Source organism: Lates calcarifer, linkage group LG8, assembly GCF_001640805.2.
Source record: "Lates calcarifer isolate ASB-BC8 linkage group LG8, TLL_Latcal_v3, whole genome shotgun sequence".
NCBI lineage: Eukaryota > Metazoa > Chordata > Actinopteri > Centropomidae > Lates > Lates calcarifer.
Genome location: NC_066840.1, coordinates 6,969,528 through 6,994,202, shown reverse-complemented (window position 1 = coordinate 6,994,202; position 24,675 = coordinate 6,969,528). Strand labels below are relative to the sequence as shown.

The following is a 24,675-nucleotide window of genomic DNA, read 5'->3' as shown; positions in this document are numbered from 1 at the left end:
GTGTGTGTGTGTGTGTGTCCTGTGGTCTTGCGTTGATCAGCGACTAATATAAGCAATTACAGAGCCTGGTTCCAATATAACAAAGGCTTGATCGCTCCGGGGAACAAGCTAAACACACACACACACACACATAGAGACAGTTGTATGCACTCACACGCACAGACAAACACACACACACACACACACACACACACACACACACACACACACAGAGTCAGATCATCCAGGCAGCAGGGAGAAAGCACTCTCTCGGCATGCTGTGGTCGTGCTACGGTAATTGAATATGAGAAGATTTACCATGAATATTTAAACATTAGAATAAATACAATGAAGATCTGAGGCTTATAGTACAAACACTTCAGAGGAGGATTGTTGGATAAGTGCTCTCTCCACATAATTCATTCCTAATGTACTCTCTCCCTCTCTCTCTCTCTCTCTCTCTCTCTCTCTCTCTGTCTTTTACCCTCCTCCCCCCGCTGTCTCTTTTTGCGGCTTGCCTGGGGAGTCAGTGCACATACATGGATAGCAGTCTTGACTACTTTTCTGGGCTGCAGCCTAGAAGATGCTGCTTCTGTGAAGAGGTTTGTGGTGTATGTGGCTTTGACATGTGTGCATTTGTACTTGTATGTGTGTAAAAAAAAAAGCCAAAGAAAAGGAGCCATTATGCATGAGGATTGCCTGTATGTGTCTGTGCTGTCCGTCTGTTTCCCCTGTGGGTCGCAGCTTGGACGTTTCCTGAGGGCTGATGCCCCGCTCGCCTCACATCTGAGCAGCCAGGCTGACTAGGCGGCCCTCAGAAAAAGGCCCCTAGAGGCAATGAGTACAAGCTGTCCTGCTGGACCTCTAGTGACTTCACCATGGCGCCTCCTGAGCCACTCGCTCAAACGCATGAACCAAAAGGGGAGCAAAAGAGCAGGAATCAGTGATGCTCTGTTTTGGCAACACAAAGGTATTTGGACAGCTCTCCCAGTGGGCCGTTCCAGTAATCCATAAGACTGAGAGAAAGGAAAGGTGAAAAGCTAGAGGAAAAGACGGTACACAGAGGAAAAAAGTAGAAGTAGAGATGCCAGAGGCAGGCTCAACTTCTGAAGAATGACACGCATTACAGGCCAGCTGGTCCACTGATAAAATAAGCCAAAACAATGAGATGATCACATGCAACAAATAAAGTATGAATTATTTCTGAGGACAAATATTTGACATTACTTCCCTATTCTCTGATCTCTCTAAAGCCTTAAGGAGGATTTGCCCTGGATTAGGCCTGCAGTCTGAGGAGGGGATTGTTCCGACAACATCCTCTCTTTTCGTCTCAAAGGCTTTTGTTTTTATGATGAATTTTTTATCAGTTCTCCACAAAGTGCCAAATGAGCCTCGAGTGAACAATAGCATAAAAACCCAGAGACATACAGAGATACCCCCTATTACAAATAAAGAGACAATTTTGGTAATTGAGAGAGGAAGTGATATTGTCTCTGCTCGTTTTCAAGGACCATAAACCAGGGGAGGAGTATGTGGGGGACAACGCACACCACTAACTACCTGGCTGTGTCTCTTCGGAGATTATCTTGGCGTTTTATGCTCTTATATCTATGCTCAATATCACACATTTCACAACAGGAATTAGTACTGGAAGAAGAAGAAGAAAAAGAAGAAGAAGAAGGACAAGCAGAAACTCTCCTGCCTCGAAAGAGGAGTGGTGTGCAGGTACACTCCAGGATTCAAAGCACACTTCTCCTATACAGGTATATTTATAATCCTTAGCTGTCGCTCTCCAGAAGAGCAAATCAAAGCCAGTAAAACATAACTGCCATAAATAAATGAATAGATGAGCAACAGCCCTGGACTGGAGGGATTCACCTAGCAATCACCCACATCAGATCAGATCAATGCTCATGGAAATTTCATGAAGCCTAGAATCCACACCGCTTCATATTTCACTATAATAACCCACAGAGCCGCAGGGGGAGTGTGTATGAAGGGGTGAGGGGGGGTGGGGGTGGGGGGCTAGGAAAAGAAGGAGAGGAGGCTAGGGGTGGGTGGGTGGTTGGGGTCGAGGGGGGTATGGTGTTAGAGGTATGAGCTAGAGGGGAGGAGTAAAAAGGGGTGGATGTTTGGGGGAGTGGGGGCAAAGAGTGGGAGGTGGGTGGTGGGGGGGTACAGGATAATTGAGAGGTCAGAATGCTGGAGTCATCCTGGAAACGCGAGAGAGGAGGAGAGGAGATGGAGTAGGAGGGGAAACTACAGCAAGTGTCCAGTAACCCTGTCTCCTTCCCCTTCCTCTGTCACAACACTGTGTATGTGTGAGAGGTGGGGGGTGGGGGTGGGGGGGGTGAATGGGTAGTGTACTTGCAGGGTTAGGTAATTGGCTCTGAGGCTTGATGTTAACACCTTAACAGGCCCTCAGACAGTGGGTAAGGAGCTGATCATATCACAACCTACTGTTTCTCTCCCCTCTCTCTCACTCTCTGCTCTTTCGCCCCCCCCACCAGCTCCCTCCGCATACCCTCACCCCCATCCCCACCCCCCCCACAATCTCCCTCCCCTCTGCAGTCTCCAGTGCTCAGGTGTGATCTCATAAGCGCTGCCTGGCGATCGATGCCGCCAGTGGCAGGGGGTTCAATAGCCCTGAATTACGGCTTCATCCCCCCCCACCCCATCCCTTCACACAGATGAGAGCTGCACCCCCCACCCACCCCCCAACCCCCCATCACCACCACTTCACACACACACATATATACAACACCCCCACCGACTACTCACAATCCAGATCAATACCTTACAATCTAATTTTTATCCATTTTTCCATAAACCCCGAGATTGCGTTTATTTGCAGAATCCGACAAGCTAAATAAAGCACCGCTTGAACATGTCAGGGAGACTAATGCATGGCTGGAAATTCATACACAGAAAACAGATGAGTAGAGCTTTTTGCTCCTAAAGGAAGGGAGAGGCTGAGGCTGAGGGAGGAGGAGAAGGAGAAGAGGATGGAGGGGAAGGGGGGTGGGGGGAGAGATTCTACAAATCAATGGAGGTGTGGATGCTACTACAATCTAAGCTCTAATTATCTGTTGCAAAAAGTGCATGTCGACAGTTAACAATACCTGACAGCGTGGATCCTCACTGGGAGGAATGCAAATTCTAAAAGAAAATCTGGATGAAAAGTGCACGCTTGAATTAAGATATAAGAAAACGTAAGAAATCATTCCCCCCGGTGAACGGCGCTCATTTCAGCAGGGTATAAAATAATCTACGTTCGAAATCCATTTACATCATCATCATGGAGCAGATGCTGCTGTAATAAGAAGGGAGCTCGCTAAAGAGGGAAGACAAGCCACATGGTGCAGAAAATTAATCTCAATCTCAAATAGAGGTGTGAATTTCCTCGCAGTTAAGACTGTGTGCAGTAAATGTGAGCGTGTACAGCTATCTCAGCTGGCCCTGTCTCCAGCTGGAGACCGGCCGTTTTAATCAACAGCAGGCCTCCACCCAAGCTCAATAAAAGGCAGCATTCACAAATAGGAGCAAGACAAGTAATTGACCAGCTCTCGGTCGCACCCCACTTTTATTGCCAGATGACTACATGCTGCATTTGCGTTGTCTGAGATGTGTGAATGTGCTCATGCAAGAGTGTAGGTGCATCACATGTGCACATGAATAGTACAATATGCCTGTAAATCTATGGCAACTTTGTATCTGTAGCAAAACAGGCGACGGATTTTCCTCACTGATTATCGCACAAATTGCACTAAAATCATGAGATCAACAAAATCCAATATATTTATAAATCTGAAAGTGTTCAGGCACCATCTGAGCAAAACATTCTTCCTCAGCATGTGTGACAAGCTGACTTCATCACTATATGGAAGAGCTTAATTAGAGCTAAAATAAATCAAAACTTTACAGAGCACGTTCGTGCTTACAACACTTACTGTGGCATTACAGTATCTGTGTTTCACTCCAGTGTCTGTAGTGTATAAAATGACAGCTGACAGTCCTTCCTCCACTTCTGAAACTAATTTGGCGCTCAGAGGCGGGCAAAGAGAGAGAGCCAGAGAGACGGAGAGAGATGTCAGCAGCATCCTGCCTGGTTTAAATTCTGTTCTTGACTTTTGTCTTTTCCCCTTGCTGTTCCTGCTCCTCCTCGCCTCAACTGAGTGATGTTTCCTACACACCTAATCTGCACTCAGCGCTGAAAAACTACCCCTAATGTTTGTGCGTGCGTGTGCGCGGATGCGTGTCGGTGCGCATGGTGCCGGCCTTAATGTGAGCCAGCAGAGCCTTTTAATATCAGCAGAGGCTGTAGTGGAAGCACTAAGCAGACAAGGCTGCATACTGAGGAGGGAGGGATTGCCTTTTGAACGACACGGGTGATTCATCAACTCCTCCAATCTATGGCCAGTATCCCTGTGTCACACACACAAACACACACACACTAGACACACACACACACACAGGCCCTAGTGGCAGAGAGTATTATCACTCTATATTGCATGGAGAAAAGAAAAGGGAGAGCTTCTCTGATGAATGTTACAAAGACAGCAATCCAGTAAAAGGTGATACACAACCAAACATGGAGATGCATTTGTACAGCGGAGAGGAAGGGGGGGGGGCAATGACCTGATAATGAGAGAGAGAGAGAGAGAGAGAGAGAGAAAGTGAGGGGGAGAGAGAGAGAGAGATTAGGGAGAGCTCTCGGGCCCCAGAGGTGGGTAAGGCAGAGGGCAGAGAGAGGAACAGAAGGGGGATAAGGGGATAAAAAGACAGAGGAAGAGCAGAGAATGAAAAAAAAACATTCTTTTATTCTTATCAGTGGAGAGCTTAATTGCCTTTGATGAGTCTAATTGGAGCTTTCTGAAGTCTAATAGCAGAGGAGTCCTCAGAGACGGCAGAGGACACATTACTGTAATAGCTCCTCTCTGAATCTCCTCTGCACCAAAAGTCCCCTGTATGTCTCCTCTGTCCTGAGCTACAGCTGAAAATTTTCTCCATTCAACAACGGCTGGTTGTGGAGTATCAATGATCACGCACATGAGGGAGGGAGTGGGGCGAGTAAACCTATAGATGGGTTATGTGCTCGTGTGTATGTGTTGGGTATGTTTGCAAAGTAGCAGTAGCAGCAGTATTGGGTATGTGTTGACTTAATTAGGTCTGTGAGCTGCTCGCTTTCCTCTCCTCAGCAGAAGTTGATTAGCAATGCCAGCTGTCCCCAATGTAATTCAGTGTGCGCATGTGTGTGTGTGTGAGAGAGATCCTGCGTGCACATGTAATATATGAGTATATGCATGTGTGTGTGGGGCTGTGTTGATGTGTGTGTATGCGCTAGTTGCCAGCTGCCACGCGGTGCTGCCAATCCTCCATGATTAGTACCCACTGGCAACTGGGCTCAAACTGGTGCCAAACAGACCCAGGAGGGCAACATGGCCCATGGTAATCCTCCATCCCTCCATCCCTCTCCTCTCTCCTCTTGCTCGTTCACCTCTCTGTCTCTCCACTCTCATCGATTGCTTTTTTCTATCCAAATGCTCTGCTCATCCTCCCGTCGCTTTCTGCCTCTGCGTTTCGAGATACCAAATGTGAGCGGGTTCGTCCTCGCTGGGGAAAGGTAAAAATGATGGGGAAAAAAAGGAGCTGATAAAGGAGCTGTGGGAGAGGTACAAATACCCACAGAGGGTACAGAGCAGTGGCTGAAGTGAAGTGTGTGAAGAGTAAAACTGGGATCTACGCCTCGACACGGTTGACTGTGTCACTGTGAAGGTGCCAGCGCTTGGCAAGCGGCATCACAGAGTGTTCAGCTCCCAGTGGATGACCTCTTGCTACCCCTCACCTGTTGAGATTCTTCTATGTGCCTCCACAGAAGCCAAGAGGCAGACAGAGAGAGGAGAGAGGAGCGGATGAATTCATTCAAAGAAGCAAGTTTTGAATAAGTGAATGTGACAAGGTGAAAGAGTGGAGGGCTGGGAAGAGATAGGGCGATTATGCATACGGTTCCCACATGTCTGGCACATTAAAAGGCTGCGCACACACCTATACACACTTCTATACACACAGCTCTATGAGTTTGGCAGAGTGCTGGCTGTTGGACAGCTCTGGCATGGCAAAGGCTGCCCACCCATCTGCCCTCTGTCTTGCTAATGCAGTTACTTGTCAGCGTGCATGCGTGTGCTTTCCGTAAATTTACACATACATCCAAACAAACACAGGAAGCCTATCGCAGCCTTCCCCATACATGCGCAAACACAGAGTCATAATTATGACGCATTGACATGGATTTTTTCCATGCACAGTAATTAGGACACACACAAGATGCAGAAAATGCATGCCGGCGATATAAGGCACGCGCTCTCTCTCTCTCTCTCAATTGTGATTTTGTCAAATGTTGGCAATTCCAGCCAGGGCTTACAGCCTAAGTCTATCAGTGGTTGAGATTACAGACAGATTTATGTGATTCACAATCTCCCTGGGGACCTGTGGCCTCGCATTGGTTAATCACCACTTCGCGTTCACTCTCTCTGCCGCTCTTTTCACCGCATTGGCTATAACTCTGCACCAATACGGTCCGATGTAACACTCGAGCTATTCATGCCTCTGTACTCTTCGCATGGACCTCTTCCTTTCTGAATCACGTCTTTGACAGGGTTAAATCTCAATAATCCCACTAATCAAAAGGTTAAACCTCCCTCTGACCTTCACCTGCTTCATAAAAGAGAGCAAACACTTTTCATCCTCTGATCAGTGGGTTTTTTTTTTCGCTGAATTATTGAGTCATGTTATTGGATTTTAAATTGTTTAGCATGCACATTTTTTCTCCAGAAACAGTGCAGAGAAAATGACATCTTATAAAGTGTACCAGGGTTTTAGCAGATATTGCAAATATACAGACCAAATAAAAACTTAAAGCCACTAGGTGAAGAATTTTTATGCGATTATGGCCAATAAAGGTATATGTTGTTGTTGAAATTTGCATGAGAAAAGCAAACGCTGGATTATTATCAGCTGGCAGATTGGTAGATTCATGCTGCATTATCCCTTTCGATTACACTGCAAATTAGTGTCATTAGTAAGTGTTGGAGCATACCTGTGTAGATGAAGCGTCCAGGTGTGCCTTTGCAGAACTGTTTGGATTTGTAGGACAGCGTGACCTCCACCACCCCGGGGATGTGTCTGGGTGGAGTCTGCACACGAATGGCATGGGGGGTGATCAGCTACGGAGAGGCAGAGAGGGCAGAGAGATTAATGCAATGAAACTTCACATCCAAACATGCGCTCGGGGGACTGTTCCCGGCTCGCCTCAGACCTTTCCTTTGCAGCTTTTGACTTTCTTTCTTTGTATAATCAGCCTGAAAATGATGTGTTAGCGCTAAAGCCCTCAGGTGGCCTCGTAGCCCAAGGCAATGTCACTGTGAGGCTTAGGATGGTTATCAGTGCTGACATGGGCTCTGTAAGAGGGGTTCAAAAGCAGTTATCTGTTTATGAATAAAACACACCTTCCTCTGCATACGTCCATTACACAGTATAAGTAAACGTATAATTTGCTCGTCTGCTGTTGCCCCTGCCTCTGTGTCTGTCAGCTGAGGCTGTCTAGCTGCCGTTAGCCACATTAAAGCACCACTGTGTCTTAAACAGGCTCACTTAGTGTGGTTGATGAGCCCACTCGCCACGTATGTGTGTGTGCATGCTGAAGGGTCTTTGAAGGAAAACGGTAACAAGACAAAACACAGATGAGACCTCAGTGAGTGCTCGTTTTCCGCACGCTATAGTGAACTAGCACTCAAAGCTAGCAGCGCTCAAAAGCTATCAATGCTGCTGCCAGTACAATGTGTATGTGCATGTGTGTGTGTGTGTGTTGTCCTAACTGTCCCTTTCATTGCTCACTTAGCTAGGCTTTCATTCTACCATTGTCTGGCCCCACTCACCTCTCAGCGAGATAATATAGGAGCTTTTTATAGAATTACTTCTTTACTAAAGAGAAAGCTGTTTAGCTGCGCCGCTCACTGACCTTCAATTTCACACATACACTGCATTTACATTTTAGTCATGTGGCAGATGCTCCTTACAAAGGGATTCATACAGTACGGTGTGCACATATTCCAAGGAAGCAGATACTAACATAATAAAAGGCAGGAAGAGAGCTGAGCAGAGATATGACAGAAATAAGAGCTGCCACAGAGAGAAATGAGAAAGCAGGCTGCTGCTCAGACTGTAAAATATTTCTCATATGGGCTTTCAGGGACGGAATTAATTATTGCTTACATTATCAATTAATCTATTGATTATTTTTTCAATTACCTCATTATAATTTTTGTTTATAAAATTTAAAAAAAAATATGCCTATTGCAAGTTTCCAGAGGCTATGGTGGCATCCTTGCTTGTCTTGTCTGAACAAGTAAAAAACCTCAGATGGATTGAATTTCCAATGATTTAAAACATAATAAACTTGGCAATTTGTTACAGCTGAGCAGCCATAACCAGCTAATGTTTGGCATTTTTACTTGACTTCACTTGCTAAAGTATCTGTTGGACTAATCATTTCCGCACTTGTTCACAGCATTAGTTTGCAACCAGAGGGGTTTCTTTCATTTTTCGTCTTTTCTTGTGAACTATTGCACAGTGTCACCCCTTTAGTTATTTAAAATAGCAATATGCAGAAAGAAAAAAACACTCCTTGGTCTTCTCTCAGCTCAGGCCCACACCAAGGCTGTGTCAAAGGGGACATTTCTTAGTTATAATTTTGGCCCAAAGCCAAAAAAAAAAAAAAAAAAAAAAGTTTGGGAACCATTGCTTTACAGTACAGTACAGTAGAGAGACCTCTCTTTAATAATTCAAAGTGCGATCAAGATACACACACATGCACAGGTGACCAGATGGTGACTAACCTCACTCCAGACCAACATGGTTCCAAAGATGACCTGCAGGCCGTCAAAGAAGTTGTCCCCGATGATGATGACTGTAGCGCCCCCTGTGGTCCAGCCTTCACTGGGGCTGATGGCTTTGATGCTTGGGGTTGCTGCAAGATTCACAGACAAAGTAGATTAGATGTTAACTAACCCAATGACAGCCCCGTAAAGGTCTTCCCTATTGGAACCATGTACGGTCCCCACCTTGTCTTCTTTCCACCTCTCCCTCTGTCTTCCACACACACACACACACACACACACACACACACACACACACACATCACCTCTCTCCTCTCTCCCAGGGGTCGGGGCCGAGCGAGGAATACTAATCAGAGTGATTATACGCACCCCCGTTATTAAACATCACCCCTGCCCTGTGTGTGAGGGCAGCGGCGGTGCGCTTGTTTTATGACACGTGGCAAAGCGTGCGGGCGTGTAAATGTCAGGTGTGCTGAGTGTCTGATCAAAGGCCACGCGACCGGGGAGCAGAGCAGAGCCAACAGTAGCTCTGCCCCCTGAATACGCCGCCTTCATTAAGCAAACACTTAGCTCCTGCTCAGCTGTCTGTTTCATATATCTGCGTGGCTATCAGCGCCTGGTCATGGAGCACATGACCACACAGGCTCGCTTCAGCTCCCGCTTGGTATATTTGTAATGCGTTTTGTAAGCTTTCAGTGTTTTCTCTTAAAGCATATTCTTTAAATCTTATCGGACAAAGTACATGGAATAACAACAATAAACCACGTTTTCAATAACTGGTATTCAATGTGCTTTTTGACCTTATCTGTTGGTATTATGGACTTGGAGATTACTGGATGTGATTGAAGAAAAGAGCAGCATTGGGAAAATACATGTTTATACAAGCTAGATCTCCTCTCCTTAACAGATATGCAGCTTGTCAGACATGCTGTAATTCTGTAAAGCGGCATAATCCACTTTAGACTAGGCTGACTTTTTTTTCCCTGCAGCCTAGCCTATGCTCTTTGCCTGACTCCCTGTTCTGTTGATCCTCCCCAACAAGCTGGAATGATATTTAGCCCCCCGATACGCCTGCAGAGATCAACGTTCGCCGAGCAGCAATCTGTGGCCGTAATCATGGCCTAAGATGCCTCCTTTTCACAGCCGCTGATATTATGTGCGCTCCATGTGCATGTGTGGACGCATGTGTTTATGCGTATGTGTGTGTGTGTGTGGATTAACCAGATGGTGGAACGTGAATCCATGTGATAGGATTATACTTTGGGGTGTTCCTCGGTGCCATCTGTTCAACTCTATGCACTGCTCATCTATTACCGCCTGAAATGGGCCCCCAAAGTTGTGTATCCTGCACACAAACTCAACACACACTAGAAAGAGAGAAAGGGGAGAGGGAGGGAAAAAAAAACAAAAAGAAACTGCTGTCTTCTTTCCTATCATTTCATCTCTTCTTCATCTCACTATCGTGCACTTTTACCCCTTCCTCACATTTCCCACCTCTGTCTTGTTCTTTCACTCCTGTTGTTTCTCCTCCTAACCCCCATCATCAGGAGAGTAGAAAATCAGAGAGGAGGAAATTCCCAAACAAATCTCTCTGACACAGGGAACATCTGTTAGCGTACTGTGAGCACTCTTCTTCCTGTGCGAGATCCAAGTCTCGCTGACGTCTCCAATATGTCTCGTCTTTGTGAACTTTTTCTAATCGTCTGTGAGACCAGTCGCAGGGACAAGTGGTCCACCTACCTCTGGAGAATAGTCATTAGAAAGACTTAACCATAACATTCAATCTTAATGCAATCTACTGTAGGCCATCATGTAAATCCCTTCTTAGTTTTTTGTCATTATCATCCCTGAGGTTGACTTTCCTCAAAGAAAAAAAATATGTTTCTCTTATTCAATGTCTGGGAAATCGAAATGAGAAAATAACTGGATTAGGGACTTGGGAATCAGTGCGGGCTCCTAAATCATGTGCACATGTCATTATGAAGTATTAAAGGTTTGGGTCTGACTGTGCATGCGGGGGTGTGTATGCATGTGTGCGCAGGGGCTTTTTTGTGTGCGTGCATGGGTGTGTTTTGAAAACCTGAGGGATGGGGAGTGATGGAGGGCTGGAGGATAAAAGCAGGTCTCCGAGGAAATAAAGCCAGTGTTGGCTTTAAGCAGAACAGACCTCATAAGACACATAGTGCTTATGCGAGGCAGAGTAGAAGGCCCAGAGGCAGAGACCTGAGGGGAGCAAGCCACAAGGGAGAGACAAGAGACTCACTAGCTACCACTCTCTTCTCTCTAAGCACGAGTTAGAAACCCTACAAGAGAGGAAAGTGAGAATCCGGGAGGAAGCAGGGGGAGAGATAAGAAAGAAAGTGAGAGAGCAGGTTTGAGAGGGATAGAGTGGAGACAGAGAGGGGTTGAGTGTGGAGCCAGACGGGGGAGGTGGGGGTGGTGGTGGTTGGGAGTGAAGGGGAGGGGAGCTGAACAGAGAGAAAGAAAGTGAGGAAGACAAAGAAAGCCTGGAGAGGGAGAGGGAGAGTCTGGGTATTTTGTTCTGGCTTTTAATACCGTGTTCCAGGTAGGATGGGGTTCCTTCCGAGGGGTCCAGTCTTCGAGCCCGGCGCCCGTGCTTGGAGTTGTTGTGCACGAACATGTTGTCGGAGACAGCCAGGACGTGACCCTCCACACTCACCGTAGTCGACACAACCACCTGAGAGAGGGAAAGGCAGACCATGGGACCGAGAGCCAGACAAGTCTAAACTATCAGAAACAATAAATCTCACTTTGATACAGTAATGTGTAGTAGTAATGTGTATATTGTGCTAAATTATGAACAGATTTTTTGTTGGTTCATCACTACAAGTGCCCCCCTTTCACATTTAATATTGTCATTTGATCAATTATCATCATTATTATAAAAAATGAATTATAGACACTGTAGTGTAAAGTAAATGTGTACACATTGTTTCACTTATTTAGAGGAAAATGTGCCATCATATGTGTATAACAGGGCTGCTCTGTTGTTTGCAATGCTAGAGTGCACTGTTGAGACCATGTTAGTGTGGGGTAGTTTGTAACTTTGGTGTTGAAGGTGTTACAGGACCACAGAGACCATTTGTGCAGAGACAGAGACGCTGTGGACGCTGTGGGATGGATATGTTTTGCTGAAGTGTCTTACACAAAGAATATATCTTGGTCATTTCTGAGAATTTCATCTTTTTGTAATGATGGTGTGTAATGTAATCTGGAGTGCAAGTGTAACTGCTTTACAACACAACACAGAGTTTTAGGGCCATGACATCCTGTGCGCGTGCAGACAGTCGTGTCTCACCTGAAAACGCCTCATGTCTCGAGGGTTCCCTGCATTCTTCAGGCAGTTCTGGTTACACTTCAGGAAGAACTTCAGGAAGAACCTGCATGTTATGCAAAAACAGAGAGACAGACAGAGAGAGACAGATGAGCTGCTGTCTGTCAACTGAAGTACAGTGTGAGCCACTTTAATAAAACACAAAACACAAATAAAACAAATAAAACCGCCGTGGCAGACAAGGCTCATACACCATCTCGCCCTCATCCATCAGTTGTTTATGACAAAGGCAGTTTTCTATGTAAAAACAGCTCCGGGATATTGAGTAAGATGCTACCTTGTATATCCATCTCCGAGCTGCTGTCACAGCTTGCCATAAACTCAACGGGGCAGACGCAGGGCCCCCCCTCCACCCCTCCCACCCCCACCCAGCTGCAGAGCCGTGTGACGGAGGTTGTGCTGTAGCTACTATGCAGCACAGTGTTGCCATTCCTGCCTCTCTCAATCTCAGTGTGAGAGACCACATCAACAGCACCTGCCATGCATTATTAATAGGCTGAGATGGCAAGTATGGCTACCCACATCAATACTTAATGAAGGGGGGGGGGTCGCAGGAGTAAAGGGGGGAGTGGGTGTGTGGGTGTGTGTGTAGGAGGGGGAGCACCGGAGGCCTGAAAAGCAGAAAGGGGACGGCTGACGATTTATTCCCTAGCCCCACCCCAAGGCTTGAAGCCTGACAACTTCTTCTTTAACTGAAACTACGGTACTGTACACCTCTCCGCCACTCTCCCTTCTGCATTGTGTCTCTTAGAAAAAAAAAAAAGAAAAAGAAAAAAAAAAATCAAATGAACCGCGAAAATAAACAGCGCCGTGTACGAATAAACAGGAACCCTCAAAAGGGGGAAAATAAAACTACAACATTTCCCGGTCACACCCCCCCCCCCCCCCCTTTTTGAGGTAGCTCAAAGAAGTGCTGACAGCTGAAACTGCTTACAATACAGATCTCCACCAGCCAGAGAGAGAATCACTCCTTTGCTCAGCTTTTCTTTCATATGTCTTATTTTCTCCCCTCTGTTCATTTGTTATGGCTAGGATTCTGCACTGGGCAGCGCGTTTGGAGCCAACTGCCTTAGATATAATCATGCACGAGCGAATGCATCACACACACACACACACACACACACACACACACACACTAGAGAGAGAGACATGTCAAGAGAAACACAGTAAGCAGCAGCGTGCCTTGGACAATTGCTTCATCTAGAAAAAAAAAAACAACAGAGCAAAGAAGATAAATGGACAGACCAGAGTTCTGTCTCATTTCAAGGGCCAGCCTTACTGCTGTGCGCATTACAAGCAACTGATGTAACACAAGAACTCGTGAATTTATCCTTGACAACTTTTAAATGCATGACAGCTGGTTAGTGGTAGATGCACTTCTTCAACTAAAGAATAAGAAGAAAAAAGCCTCTTATGATCTGAATAACAAACTGTCTTTCTCTGGTGCTTTCTTTTTTTCCTGAGCTTTGTTTGTGTTCTGATTTACGGTCCTGGCTGGCGCAAGAGGCTAAATCTGCGTGAGAAGAGGGGAAAGGAGGAAGAGAGAGGGACGGAGAGAGGGAAGGAGAAAGTGATAGAAAGATAGACAGAAGGACGAGGCAGAGAGTATGTGAGATCCGAAAGGAGAGACAGACCACCCTCCTGTATATTTTAGAAGCTGTAGGCCAATATCTCAATAATTCATGAAGCAGAGAGATGGAGTTTTTTTCTTTTTCTTTTTTTTTTTTTTACAGTTGCTGTTGGACCCCACAGGCTGAGGGTCTCCCAACTTTCTTATCTCCTCGAGGTCAGAGAGCAGCCTCGCAGACAGCTGTGGACTACATCCACTTGTCCAACACTCCCCACCTTCCTCGCTGCGAACTCCTGTTTAATTCATCGACTCTGCTCTTTCCCCAGCTGTCCTTCTCCTTCTCCTCTGAGGTATTCATGATGGATGGATGATGGATAAGTGGAAGGAGGAAAGTTAGGGTCACCAGAGTCAGAGGTGACCAAATCAGGAGGTTAAATATTAGAGTTTGGAGAGGGGTAGAGAGGAGGAGGGCGATGGTGGAGAAGGAAAAAGTGAGATACTGAGTGTGAGGGGGAAAAAAAAAAAAGAAGCATGGCTCATTCGCTCTGCCATATGTCAGCACGTCCCTTCGATCTCCTGCACACGTGGATCATCTGATTCATTATTTACATGACTTAAGGTGTCTGGAGTCAGCCGCATGGAAACATTACAAAACTGCAGCATGTTGATTCCTCGGTGCTCTATCTCATCTCCCCGGGAGCCGGGGGACTGGAATCATCGCTGCACACATTTACATGGATCAACAGAGTGTGGGTGTGTGGTGGGGGGGCGGGGTGGATAAAGAGCAGTGCGTGTTGATATGCAATAGCAAAGAGATTACCATAAGGATTTATGGGTAATCTGATTGACAGCTGACCAGTAAATATGCTCAGAAAGCTCACAATAGCCTGTAATTCTCTCATTTGCTCTGTTCAGCTCTTTATTATCATATTTAATTCACTTTTTAATCAATAAAAGAGTCTAATCTAACCTCTTTGTCAGATATACCCCCACATCCCTATCACATGAACTATTTCAACTGTTTATTAATTACTTTTAGTTAAATATTTAAACCACTTATGCTTTACTTTTATCTGTCTCTACTCTGCTCATTTGCTTTTATGCAGTCTTAATGGCAACATGTGGCTTGGTGTGTATTGGGCAGTCAGCCTATTATAGCTTTTAGCTTCCTGGTTATTGTTACAAAAAAAAAAAAAAAACCCTGAAGACCTGCAACACACCAATTTGTAATCCTATTCGAACGTCAATCATGATTTTCCCCCTGATTTCCTCCTTATTTTCCCCTTAAACACAACTACATTGATGTATATATACATTAGCAACTCTACATTCTTTTCATGCTGGCAACTGTAGCTGCTGTACAAGTACCCCTGGCTGGGAATCACTGCCCTATATAATGGCACAAATATTCAGCTCAATCCAACATTTAAAAGGCAGAGCACAAAATTCTTAATGAAATAAGAAATGATTTTTGTTGCAATTATCAGTTTCTATTATGGCTTGATAACCGTATGATTGTTGTTGTAGCTGCGACTGAGGACAGGAAGTCAGGTTGATATATTCTCTGGGAATTTAGGGATTTTGAACTTTCACACAGTCTTTGCTCTTAGACCCACTTTAAATTTGACTTTTTCTAACAATGTGGAAATGTGTAAGATTATTATGTTGTCAGATAAAATTTACAGATATAGATTGTTAATTGTTAAAATAATAAACAAAATGTGATGTGGGTATTTAGACTCCTTGCCTCAGTATTTTTAATATCCTGGCTCAAGCCCTGAATATAATGTTTCAAAATACAGATAATGACACAAAATTAAACTGTATCTCATCTCAAAACATTTATTTTCAGTCTATAGACAATATTGTCTCCTGCATCGATTCTTGGTTTGATTATTGCCTCCTCTACCTTGTCTGTCTTGCTGGTTTCAAGCTGTTTCACTGTGCAGACTCCACGGCTACAAATATTACCAGCTGCAAATTGCTGCGCCGACCGGATTAAATGAAATAAAACCATTTTGCTCTCACGTAATTACCCCCAAATCCAGGAATGGCTGTGGAAGTGAATTTGTGTAAATAACTGCTTGGCCTCTTGAAGCCTCATGGCATAAATTTGCAACGTCGAAAACGAACGAATAAACACATGCAGCCGGTCGCCGTAGTAATTTAATGATCTCACACTTTCATCATATCATAACGGGCATTATTTGTCACTTTGGAGCAATTAAACACAAAATCACCCTCTGCCCATAAAAAACAAAATAAGGAAAGCAATTATAACACAACTTTTAAGTAATCCCTGTAGCATCTAAATATTATTACTGTGGTGATAAAGATTGTCTAAGCGATTAGCTAACAGCAAGGAAGCCTCCGAGGGACAATTCTGTTATATTTTCTAATAATTTTCCTACATTAGCCACAAATGAGGTAAAGAGTTGTTTTCCTTGTCAAATTTAACATGGATAACTTTAGAACTGTGTGGTTTTATCTTCCTCCGTACTTCTAGTATATTCATCTTTTCAGCCTTTTGTTACACATTGTGCCATACATCTTTGCGCCTCATTTCTTTACCCTTCGCCCCTCCTCTCTCTCTCTGCTCTCTCTGTTTTGTTCTGATGCCGAAGCGCTGTAAAAATGGCTGTGGGTGATGCCATAACTCAGCCTTCTCCTCTCCCTCTCCCTCCATCCATTCCTGCCGTACAGATCATCTCCAGAAGAAAAGCACTGTGTCTGGCTCCTAATATGCTTCATGAGGTGTGTAATTCACTGTGCTCCAGAGGGGAGCCATTTGTCTCGGGGGTTAACTAAGTGACACAACAGCACTTCCCCACGCCTGTGGGACATGTTGAACTAATCTAGGCAGGTAGAGGGATGGAAGACCCTGCACTTTGGCAATTAAGCATTAAGATTTGTTCAGGAAATCGATCCTAATGAAGTCGGAGGGAAGTCCAGATTAAGTGTAAATATTTTTAAGCAAATATGTTACAACAGGAAAATAAAACAGAGTGATAAATAGGAGACTAGACTAAAGATGAAGTCTGGCTCTCTCAGAGAGTCAAATATCTTCCTCAACTTCTGTTTTGTGTATTTTCTTTTCCTCCCCTCGTGTTTCATTTCTCGTTTTCTTTCTTTTCTCTGCAACTCTTTCTTTCGTTTTTTTTCCGCCATGCATCACTGACACTTCAACCAAGAGCCTGACTGGCTTGTTTTCGTGGTGACCTGTCTCCCTGCCTGCAGTATATGTTTAAGCGTGGAAGCACACACACACACACACACACACACACACACACACACACACACACACACACACACACACACACAGTCAGACACACACATACACACACTAATTTAAGGAGATTTATGAGGGAGGCCTTGCACCAGGAGCCATGCAGGCTGACCCCAGGGGTGTAAGGGGGCACTGGGTGGGGGAGGGGGCCTGGCTCCACAGGGGGGGACATTAATAATCCAGAACCAGGTCTGTCTCTGGGTCTGGCCCTGGGCCTCGGACACCAGGCTGTAACTGGCTGCAGTGGCCCAGTTTAGATACACTGGGAGAGAAACATCCAGTTTCACATGCCATACTGATACCAGATAGATAAGTAGGTAGATGGATAGAAACCTCAACTAAAAAAAGACAAAACATAAAAGGAAACATGTAAAAACACACACTGAACACGCAGAAACACGGGGGCAGATGACAAAGAAACAGGGACCGTCATACACACACACTTCGCTCCATTCCTTTGGAGTGCTACTCCTCAAAGTAGTGCTGCGCACCTCTATATTGCCCTCATGTCTATCTTAAGTGTCATGATTTATTCAAATAGAACATCTCACTGCGCTGAAAAATTCATTTCCAGCTCGCTCCGTGCATCGCCCCATCCTCCTCCTCGTCTGTATCTGCTCGATGTGTGTGCATGTCATGTCAGCTGGATTTGCCCCATCGTTAAATATTTCTCAGAACAAATGGACCCTGGAGAAGGGAGATGGTGGGTCAGGGGGAATCCGCACTGTGCCTTCGCCGCTCAGGGAGAGGCCCCACTTGGGAGAGATCGCTCCTCGCTTCCCCCGGAGCCAGAGTCTCCGGTCTCAGCTTGGGGACAGAAGTCCCAGAGACACTTAACCAATTGTGTTTCATCCATTTCATCCGAAAAGGATCATTCAAAATTCAACTGAGGGGAGCATTGAAAGACAGGCAATGAGACCTCTGCTGCTTGGGAACAGCGTTGGAGAAAGGAGCGCCGGGTTCAACAACTTGCAGCCTGATAACATCGGTACCTGTGGCTCGGCTTTGCACCAGAGCACCGGGAGAAAAAATACAACTAAATAAACATCTGTGCATGCATATGTGTGTGTGTGTGGTGTGTGTGTGTGTGTGTGTGCGTATCAAAGCCATGATGAATAAGAGGCTGTCTGTGTGATGGACAAGCTTGGCAGGCGGTGCTGATTGAAACACTTCCTCTGTCGGGCCTGGCCCATTAATCTGATGGAGACAGAGACAAAGAGAGAGAGAGAGAGAGAAAGAGACTGAGGGAGAGAGAGAGAGAGAGGCTCCAGGCCCTCAAACCATGGGAGTAATGAAGGGTCCTGGTCCCTTTCACCTCAGCGCTGTCCTGCCACGCTGGGACGCTCTGCTACCCTGTCCAGCCCAAACCCTGCCCTCGTGGGACTGACCAGTGAATAATGGCCCTGTCATCAGCCTGGGTAGACGCCGCCGCACAGCCGAAGGGTGTGTGTGACCGCGTGAGTGTGTGTGTGTGTGTGTGTGACCGCATGCTTATGCCTGCCTGCGTGCCTCCCCGTGCAGTCATTTACCCTAACTGTTCTCCTCTCTACCTTAGTTGAAGACTGATGTATTCATATTGAATAGTGTTGATTTAAGCACATGTTAAACTTAATGCATAATGCATCGACTATATATAGCTTGATAAAGAGCATTGTGTCAACCTGGGACCGGCCCCATACATTGTGGGGATGAATGTGCCGCTTGCAAAAGTTCTTTCTTTTTGTTCCATTTAAGCACCGTATTAAATCATAACTATGACTGTGACTGTACACAGGCTCAAGGTTATGTTTCTAAATGCAGCAGGATCAGAAATCAGAAACTTAATTAGTGTGCCGCGTTTGTTCTCAGGGTAAAAAGTTGTTCCCTCCAATGGGTCTTGAGGGAGGAATATGGAAGCAGAGAGCGAGAGAGACCAAGAAAATGTGCGAGACAGAGAGTGTGTGTGTGACAGGGGAAAGACAGAGGGAGACTGATACTGAACAGAGACGTATGGCTTCCTACAGCGTGTGTGTGTGCGCGTGTACACGAGCATGCGTGTGTTTTGGCCTTGCATCCCCTTGTGTTTATCAAACATATTACAGCTCCTTCTAGATTCCTCACCTGCACACCCCCAGCCTGCTACATATGGCCCACCAATCACAAAATAAGGAATCATGCATACATTAGCATAGCTAATGACCTACCCTCTCCATTTAATATGCAAATTTCCTGAAACATTACTGAATGCCGTCTGTTCTAAATGAATAAATTTGAATCGCAATTAGAATAATCCTTTATAATTAATGAAAACTGTCAATTTTGGTTCATAAGTAATTTGATTAAAGTGGTGATGGGACACTTATGAAGTTCATCGGGGCTGCAAGGAGTGTGAACACACACTGGCACGCATGCATGCAAACACACACACAAGCCGCATGACGACCAACAGCAGGGCCGAGGCTGCATTATTGATGAAGATGATTAATAAACTTATGAAAGTGGTTGTCACACATGCCAGACCTTCTTCTTTTTTTTTTTTTTTTAACCCAACACAACTTCTTTCCACTCCTTTACCACCTGTGGAGAAACAACAGATCAATCACGCCTTTCTGCCACCTGACAGAGAGGGAAAAGTGAGGGAGTGATTGAAAAGGTTTCCCGGCCTCGTGGTGCTGTGTCAGTGGCCTGTCTGTCCGGTGGGAGACACTGATGGACTGTCGAGGCGGGGAGAGCACCATGCGCGCGCACACACACACACACACACACACATGCCAAGTCATTACAAGGGGTTTGGGGAGGAGCTGAAACACTTCTCTGTTGTTGCTCACAGGAGGACGGGGCAGTGCTGCTGCTTGTTGGGTTTTCTCACTGTATAATGACATGTTATGAGGAGCATAGAGTTAAAGAAGAGGGAGGCCGGTGTGTAACTGTTCATCAACATCCTCTTCTTCACCATTAACTCTCTCATGCTGTGCTATGCCGCTACTGAAGCGTATAATGGTGTCACTTAAATTAGGGTCACTCAACTGTGGGAAACTGTGTGCTGCATGTGTATCTCTTCCCCTTGTGCGGTATGTATATGAACGTGAGCACGCTGGTGTGTGCATCACACTCGAACACGAACGTGTGCATGTGTGTATGTGAGTGTGTTTGCATGGCTTCAACCCAATAATAATGGTCCAGATAGTGTAGAGCCTCGCAGACTAATTAGCCAAATCACTGAGAAAATAGCAGCTTGCTAATTAATGGGTATTATGGCATTTCAGAAGTCACTGCTCTAATTGGGAGGGAACTGAGCCTCACATTTCCATACTGCAGTAATACCGGCTTTATCCGTCTGTCTATCTGTCCGTCTGTCTACCTACTTGACATGCTTGCTTTTAAACACAATCCTCCACAGGCACGCACACAGGGAAAATAATTATCCTGCACGAGCTCATATTTTCAAACATACACGCAGCAATGCACAGGATGTACATACATATAGTGCCAAGTTTTGCACATAAAGAAAAGTACTTTAACCGCAAGGAGACAAGGATCACTAAACAAAACACTTCTGCAACCCCTGACCCATTATCTTTTCTATTTATTCTAATTGAATAGCTTTATATTGCTGTGAGAGGAAAATAGCCTGATGCAAGTGAATTGGTGAGTAATATAATCCATCTGAATAACTCCCCTTCTTATTTTGTATGTGTGTGTGTATCTCCACCCAGACCTCTGATACACAATGCACACATGCATATCCCCTATAGGTTCCTCTTAACCCTATCAGACGGTGGGACAATCAAAATAGATTTGCATTCAAATGCCACATGCTCGGTATCAAATATCAAATCAAGCCGGAGTCACTGAGACAGACAGTCACCTCCTCCCTGCTTCCTCCACCTCCCCTCCTGAACCTCCTCCTCCTCCTCCTCCTTTTCTCCACTCAGGGTCCCAGGGACTCCCATTCTCCCCCGGACAAGCTGTATCGAGGAGTGACAGGCTGTGGTCGGGGCTTGATTGACAGCCTGTTGATGCCTCTCTTTCCACCACACACGCACACACACACAATCCTCTCCTTCTACATACACTCCGCATATGCCTCCACCACCTTCCCCCCTGCTCGTGCACTGGTCTGGGTGTCTGTGATAGCCCCTGGGCTAGTGCCCTGCAGGCTGCACAGCACTATACATACAAATCACAGTGTGTCAGCCTTGTGAATGGGCCCATTTTGACTTTGTCCTTGTAAAGTCAGGCCCCCCTTGAAGCAGGCTGGCTCTGTATCCTGCCTCTTTTTTTTCTTTCTTTTTTTTTTTACTTTCCCTCTCATTCTTATGTGCGCACACACAGGCAGATGCATGATGGAACTTACACAAAGGGACAAGCAGTCGTAGCATGCACACACGCAAACGCACACGCGCACAGAAACACACTGGAAAAATGGCAGATTTAAATGTGGTGCTAATGGGCAGCACCTCACAGGAGCAGGGTATAAATACATCAACAACAACACAACCGCATAGACGGTCCACACACACACACACACACACACACACACCATAACAGCCAAGACCTGGGGCCTAATCTCACACACTCAGCTAGTACACCTGGTTAATGTTAAGAGGGCAGTTATAGTCAATTACATTCCCATATAACGCATAAACCTCCACCCCGCCTGTGCCGGGAGAGTAATTGAAAACAGGCGCACCGGGGTCCAGGCAAAAAGTCAACTTCCCACCCCTGACTTTCCCATTCACTATGTGTGCCATCCTCCCATTCCATATTCTGGTGTCCTGGGGGTAAATGTAAGGAGGGGAGGAACAGGGGTGGGATTGCCATTTGGATATAAGGCAGTGAAAGAGCAGGAGGATATGGAGTCATATGAGGTACTGGAGAGGAAGACAAAAGGAGTGGGAAGTGGGGGGCGGGGGCGGTGGTGGTGAGGGCTTTGTCTCCCAGGTGAGGTCCATCCAGGGGAGGAGCAGTTTAGGGTCGGGGTGAGAGGGTGGCGGACCGGTGGTGGTGGTGTTCCATGTTGGGTGTGTGGGGTGGGGGGAGTTAAGGCTGAGAGTGGGGTGGGGGTGGGATAGTGGTTGTAAGTAGGAGTTTGAGACTGACAGGTGACATTACCCTGCGTCATGGCTGGAGGGACAGAGGGACAGAGGGCACGATGGTTATCCAAGCAGAGAAATGTCACCGTCCAGACACCGCTGTGACACACACACACACACACACACACACACACACACACACACACACACATATATACACAAACAAGAGCAGCACAGACACACACACACACAAGCACACAAAGATCCAGGACAAAGGAGTCTGGAGTCTTTGAGAGCGAAAAAGCCTGGCTACAGTGGGCAGAGATGAAGAGATTACATCCTCTCCATTTAAAAAAGGAGGAGATGAGAATAAAGAGACAAAGCAGGAGAAAAGGCTAAGAGTCACTGACTATACTATTACGAGTCAACAACCTTGCATTTATTCATATTGTCTGCTTTCCAAACATGAGCCTCCTCTCATGAAGTTGGTTCTTTCTTCATCATTTGTCCCCTTTCAATCTGCTCGCCGCCGTTTTCATTAAAGCCTAACCTCATTTTTGGCAAAGCTTATAAAATGTCCATATTGCTGCTCATTCGACCCCATTGATTTAGTGTTTGGTTAAATATTCACGACTGTGGATGCAATTAACATGCTGTTAATGAATAATTGATCGCATCTTAAGCGGCCATAAAACTCATGCATATTAATTATTGAAACAGGAAATATGAAAAAAAAAAACAACCTTCCTTGTTTTGCCTCAATCAACCTTCTTTCATTTTGTTTCTTTAGTCAGGAAGGCATGTTGAGAGTATTCAAGGGGGAGAAGTGCAGCTTTTGAGTGTGTGTGTGAGTGTATGTCTGTGTGTGTGTGTATGGGAAGGAGACAGACAGAAAGTGCTACGAACACTATGCAAATGGCTCCCATAAACACCGCTTTAACAGCTCTTATATGCATTTAGCTGCCGTTTGAGTACATCCATTTTGCTCATACATACATCTCTAGGTGTGTGTCTGTGCGCCGTACAGCTCGGTATGATGTGTAGTGCAGTGCGGGTGAGCTGTTGTGTTGACAGCCTCTGTGTGACAGAGGTAGTAGCTGCCTGTTTTGAGAGGCAAGTGTTTACCAGGAGCGAACACACACACAAAAAAAAAACAACAAATCTAGCGAACACGGGAGGCTTGTCAGCGCGAGACTGGAGATCAGTCAGCCAACAATAAGCTTCCCTCTCCCACTGTGTCTCTACTGGTGTATGGTTATAGGCTGACGTTGCCCCTGGCACCTCCCTGGGCCCTGGTGGGTGGAGAACAATAGTGTAGAGAGTGAGCTGGGGGCGGGAGTCAGCCTCAGTGTGCCTCACATTAATGTTGTGGTGCACCTGTGGTCAGGTGAATATTCGACTCTGCTCCCTGTGTGTTTGTGTGTATCTACGAGAGCAAAACAGTGTGTTTGTGCACACTTTGGGGAGGAGGGGTTGGGGGGGTTAAATTCATTATCCGTACATCCTGCACTCCTAAACCACTCTAAAATGTCTTGACATGAAAAATACATCCCAGAAGCAGCCGCACACTCCAGGAAAACACCAATTTACATCGTCGCTTGTTATTTATTTAGCACACAAAAAGCTCTCGGAGGTGTGCATGTGTGTGTGTATGTGTGTGTATGTGTGTGTGTGTGTGTGTGTTACCCCCCTCTACCTCCCCTCTCCGGAACCTAACTAACTACTCGGTGATGTTGGTGCCTCGGAGCTAAAAGTGACAAGCCGTCAATTGTGTTCCAATATTAACCCCCCTCTCAATGTCTGCATGCCCGTCTTCCTCTCTGTGATGTTGGCTTGATCAAAGAAGCGGCACTTTGGTAAAAATAACCAGGGAGAGTGAGATGGAGGACACCATGCTGCTTACAGACTGATGAACGACGGCCAGTCTTCTCAGCAAAACACTGTCCCCCTTTCCTTTTCCTTTTCTTTGTCTCTCCTTCCCAGTCTTACTCATTATCTCTCTTCTTTCTCTCTCTGTTGGAGAGGCAAAATATGAGGCGTTGGCTGAGCATGATTCAGTATCTTCTATATACAGCCAGGTGGTAAGTAGTAGTTCATGGAGTGTACGGTATACACAATTTTATGGGAAGGGAGAAGCTATATGCTGAAGCTTTTTATATGGAGAGGAAGACAGCGATCGCCAACATGTTTTTTTTTCTCTCCCTATTTTGTCCACACTATTCTGAAGAGAGATTGGAAAAAGGACTGGGCGGGGGATTAAAGAGAGAAGCAGATCACCAGAGAGACAGAATATGATAGAAAGATGCCCCGTGTCTGTGTTTCATCTTATCTTAGCGGGTTCACCTAGCGGTGAGATTCCTCAAATGCACCTTCAGTCATCTGCAAGGGGGCTGAAGGGAAAGGGACAGAGTGAGAGAGACAGAGAGAGAGAGAAAGAAGGGGGGGGGGGTGTAATGGGAGGTGGATCTCTGTGGCTAATTCTCTGGGTGTGGGAAAGCAGAGCACCTAACACAGGTTGGCCTGGTTTCAGTAATGAGTTTGATTCTTCTCTCTGCCTCCTCAGTCTCACTGGGGAC

The 24,675-nt window shown here is 45.8% G+C and overlaps 1 protein-coding gene across 6 annotated transcripts in view; it reads right to left on the bottom strand.

Moving 5' to 3' along the window:
• Positions 1–24,675, bottom strand: part of ebf1a (EBF transcription factor 1a) — a 55,989-nt gene that overhangs the window by 13,088 nt on the left and 18,226 nt on the right. For all 6 annotated transcript variants that reach the window (XM_018675518.2, XM_018675517.2, XM_018675513.2 and 3 more), the window contains exons 7-10: positions 12,193–12,274; positions 11,430–11,571; positions 8,874–9,004; positions 7,076–7,202 (exon numbers count right to left, since the gene is read on the bottom strand). In XM_018675518.2, the coding sequence (XP_018531034.1) occupies positions 7,076–7,202; positions 8,874–9,004; positions 11,430–11,571; positions 12,193–12,274 (482 nt within the window). The remainder of the gene's footprint in view (positions 1–7,075; positions 7,203–8,873; positions 9,005–11,429; positions 11,572–12,192; positions 12,275–24,675) is intronic.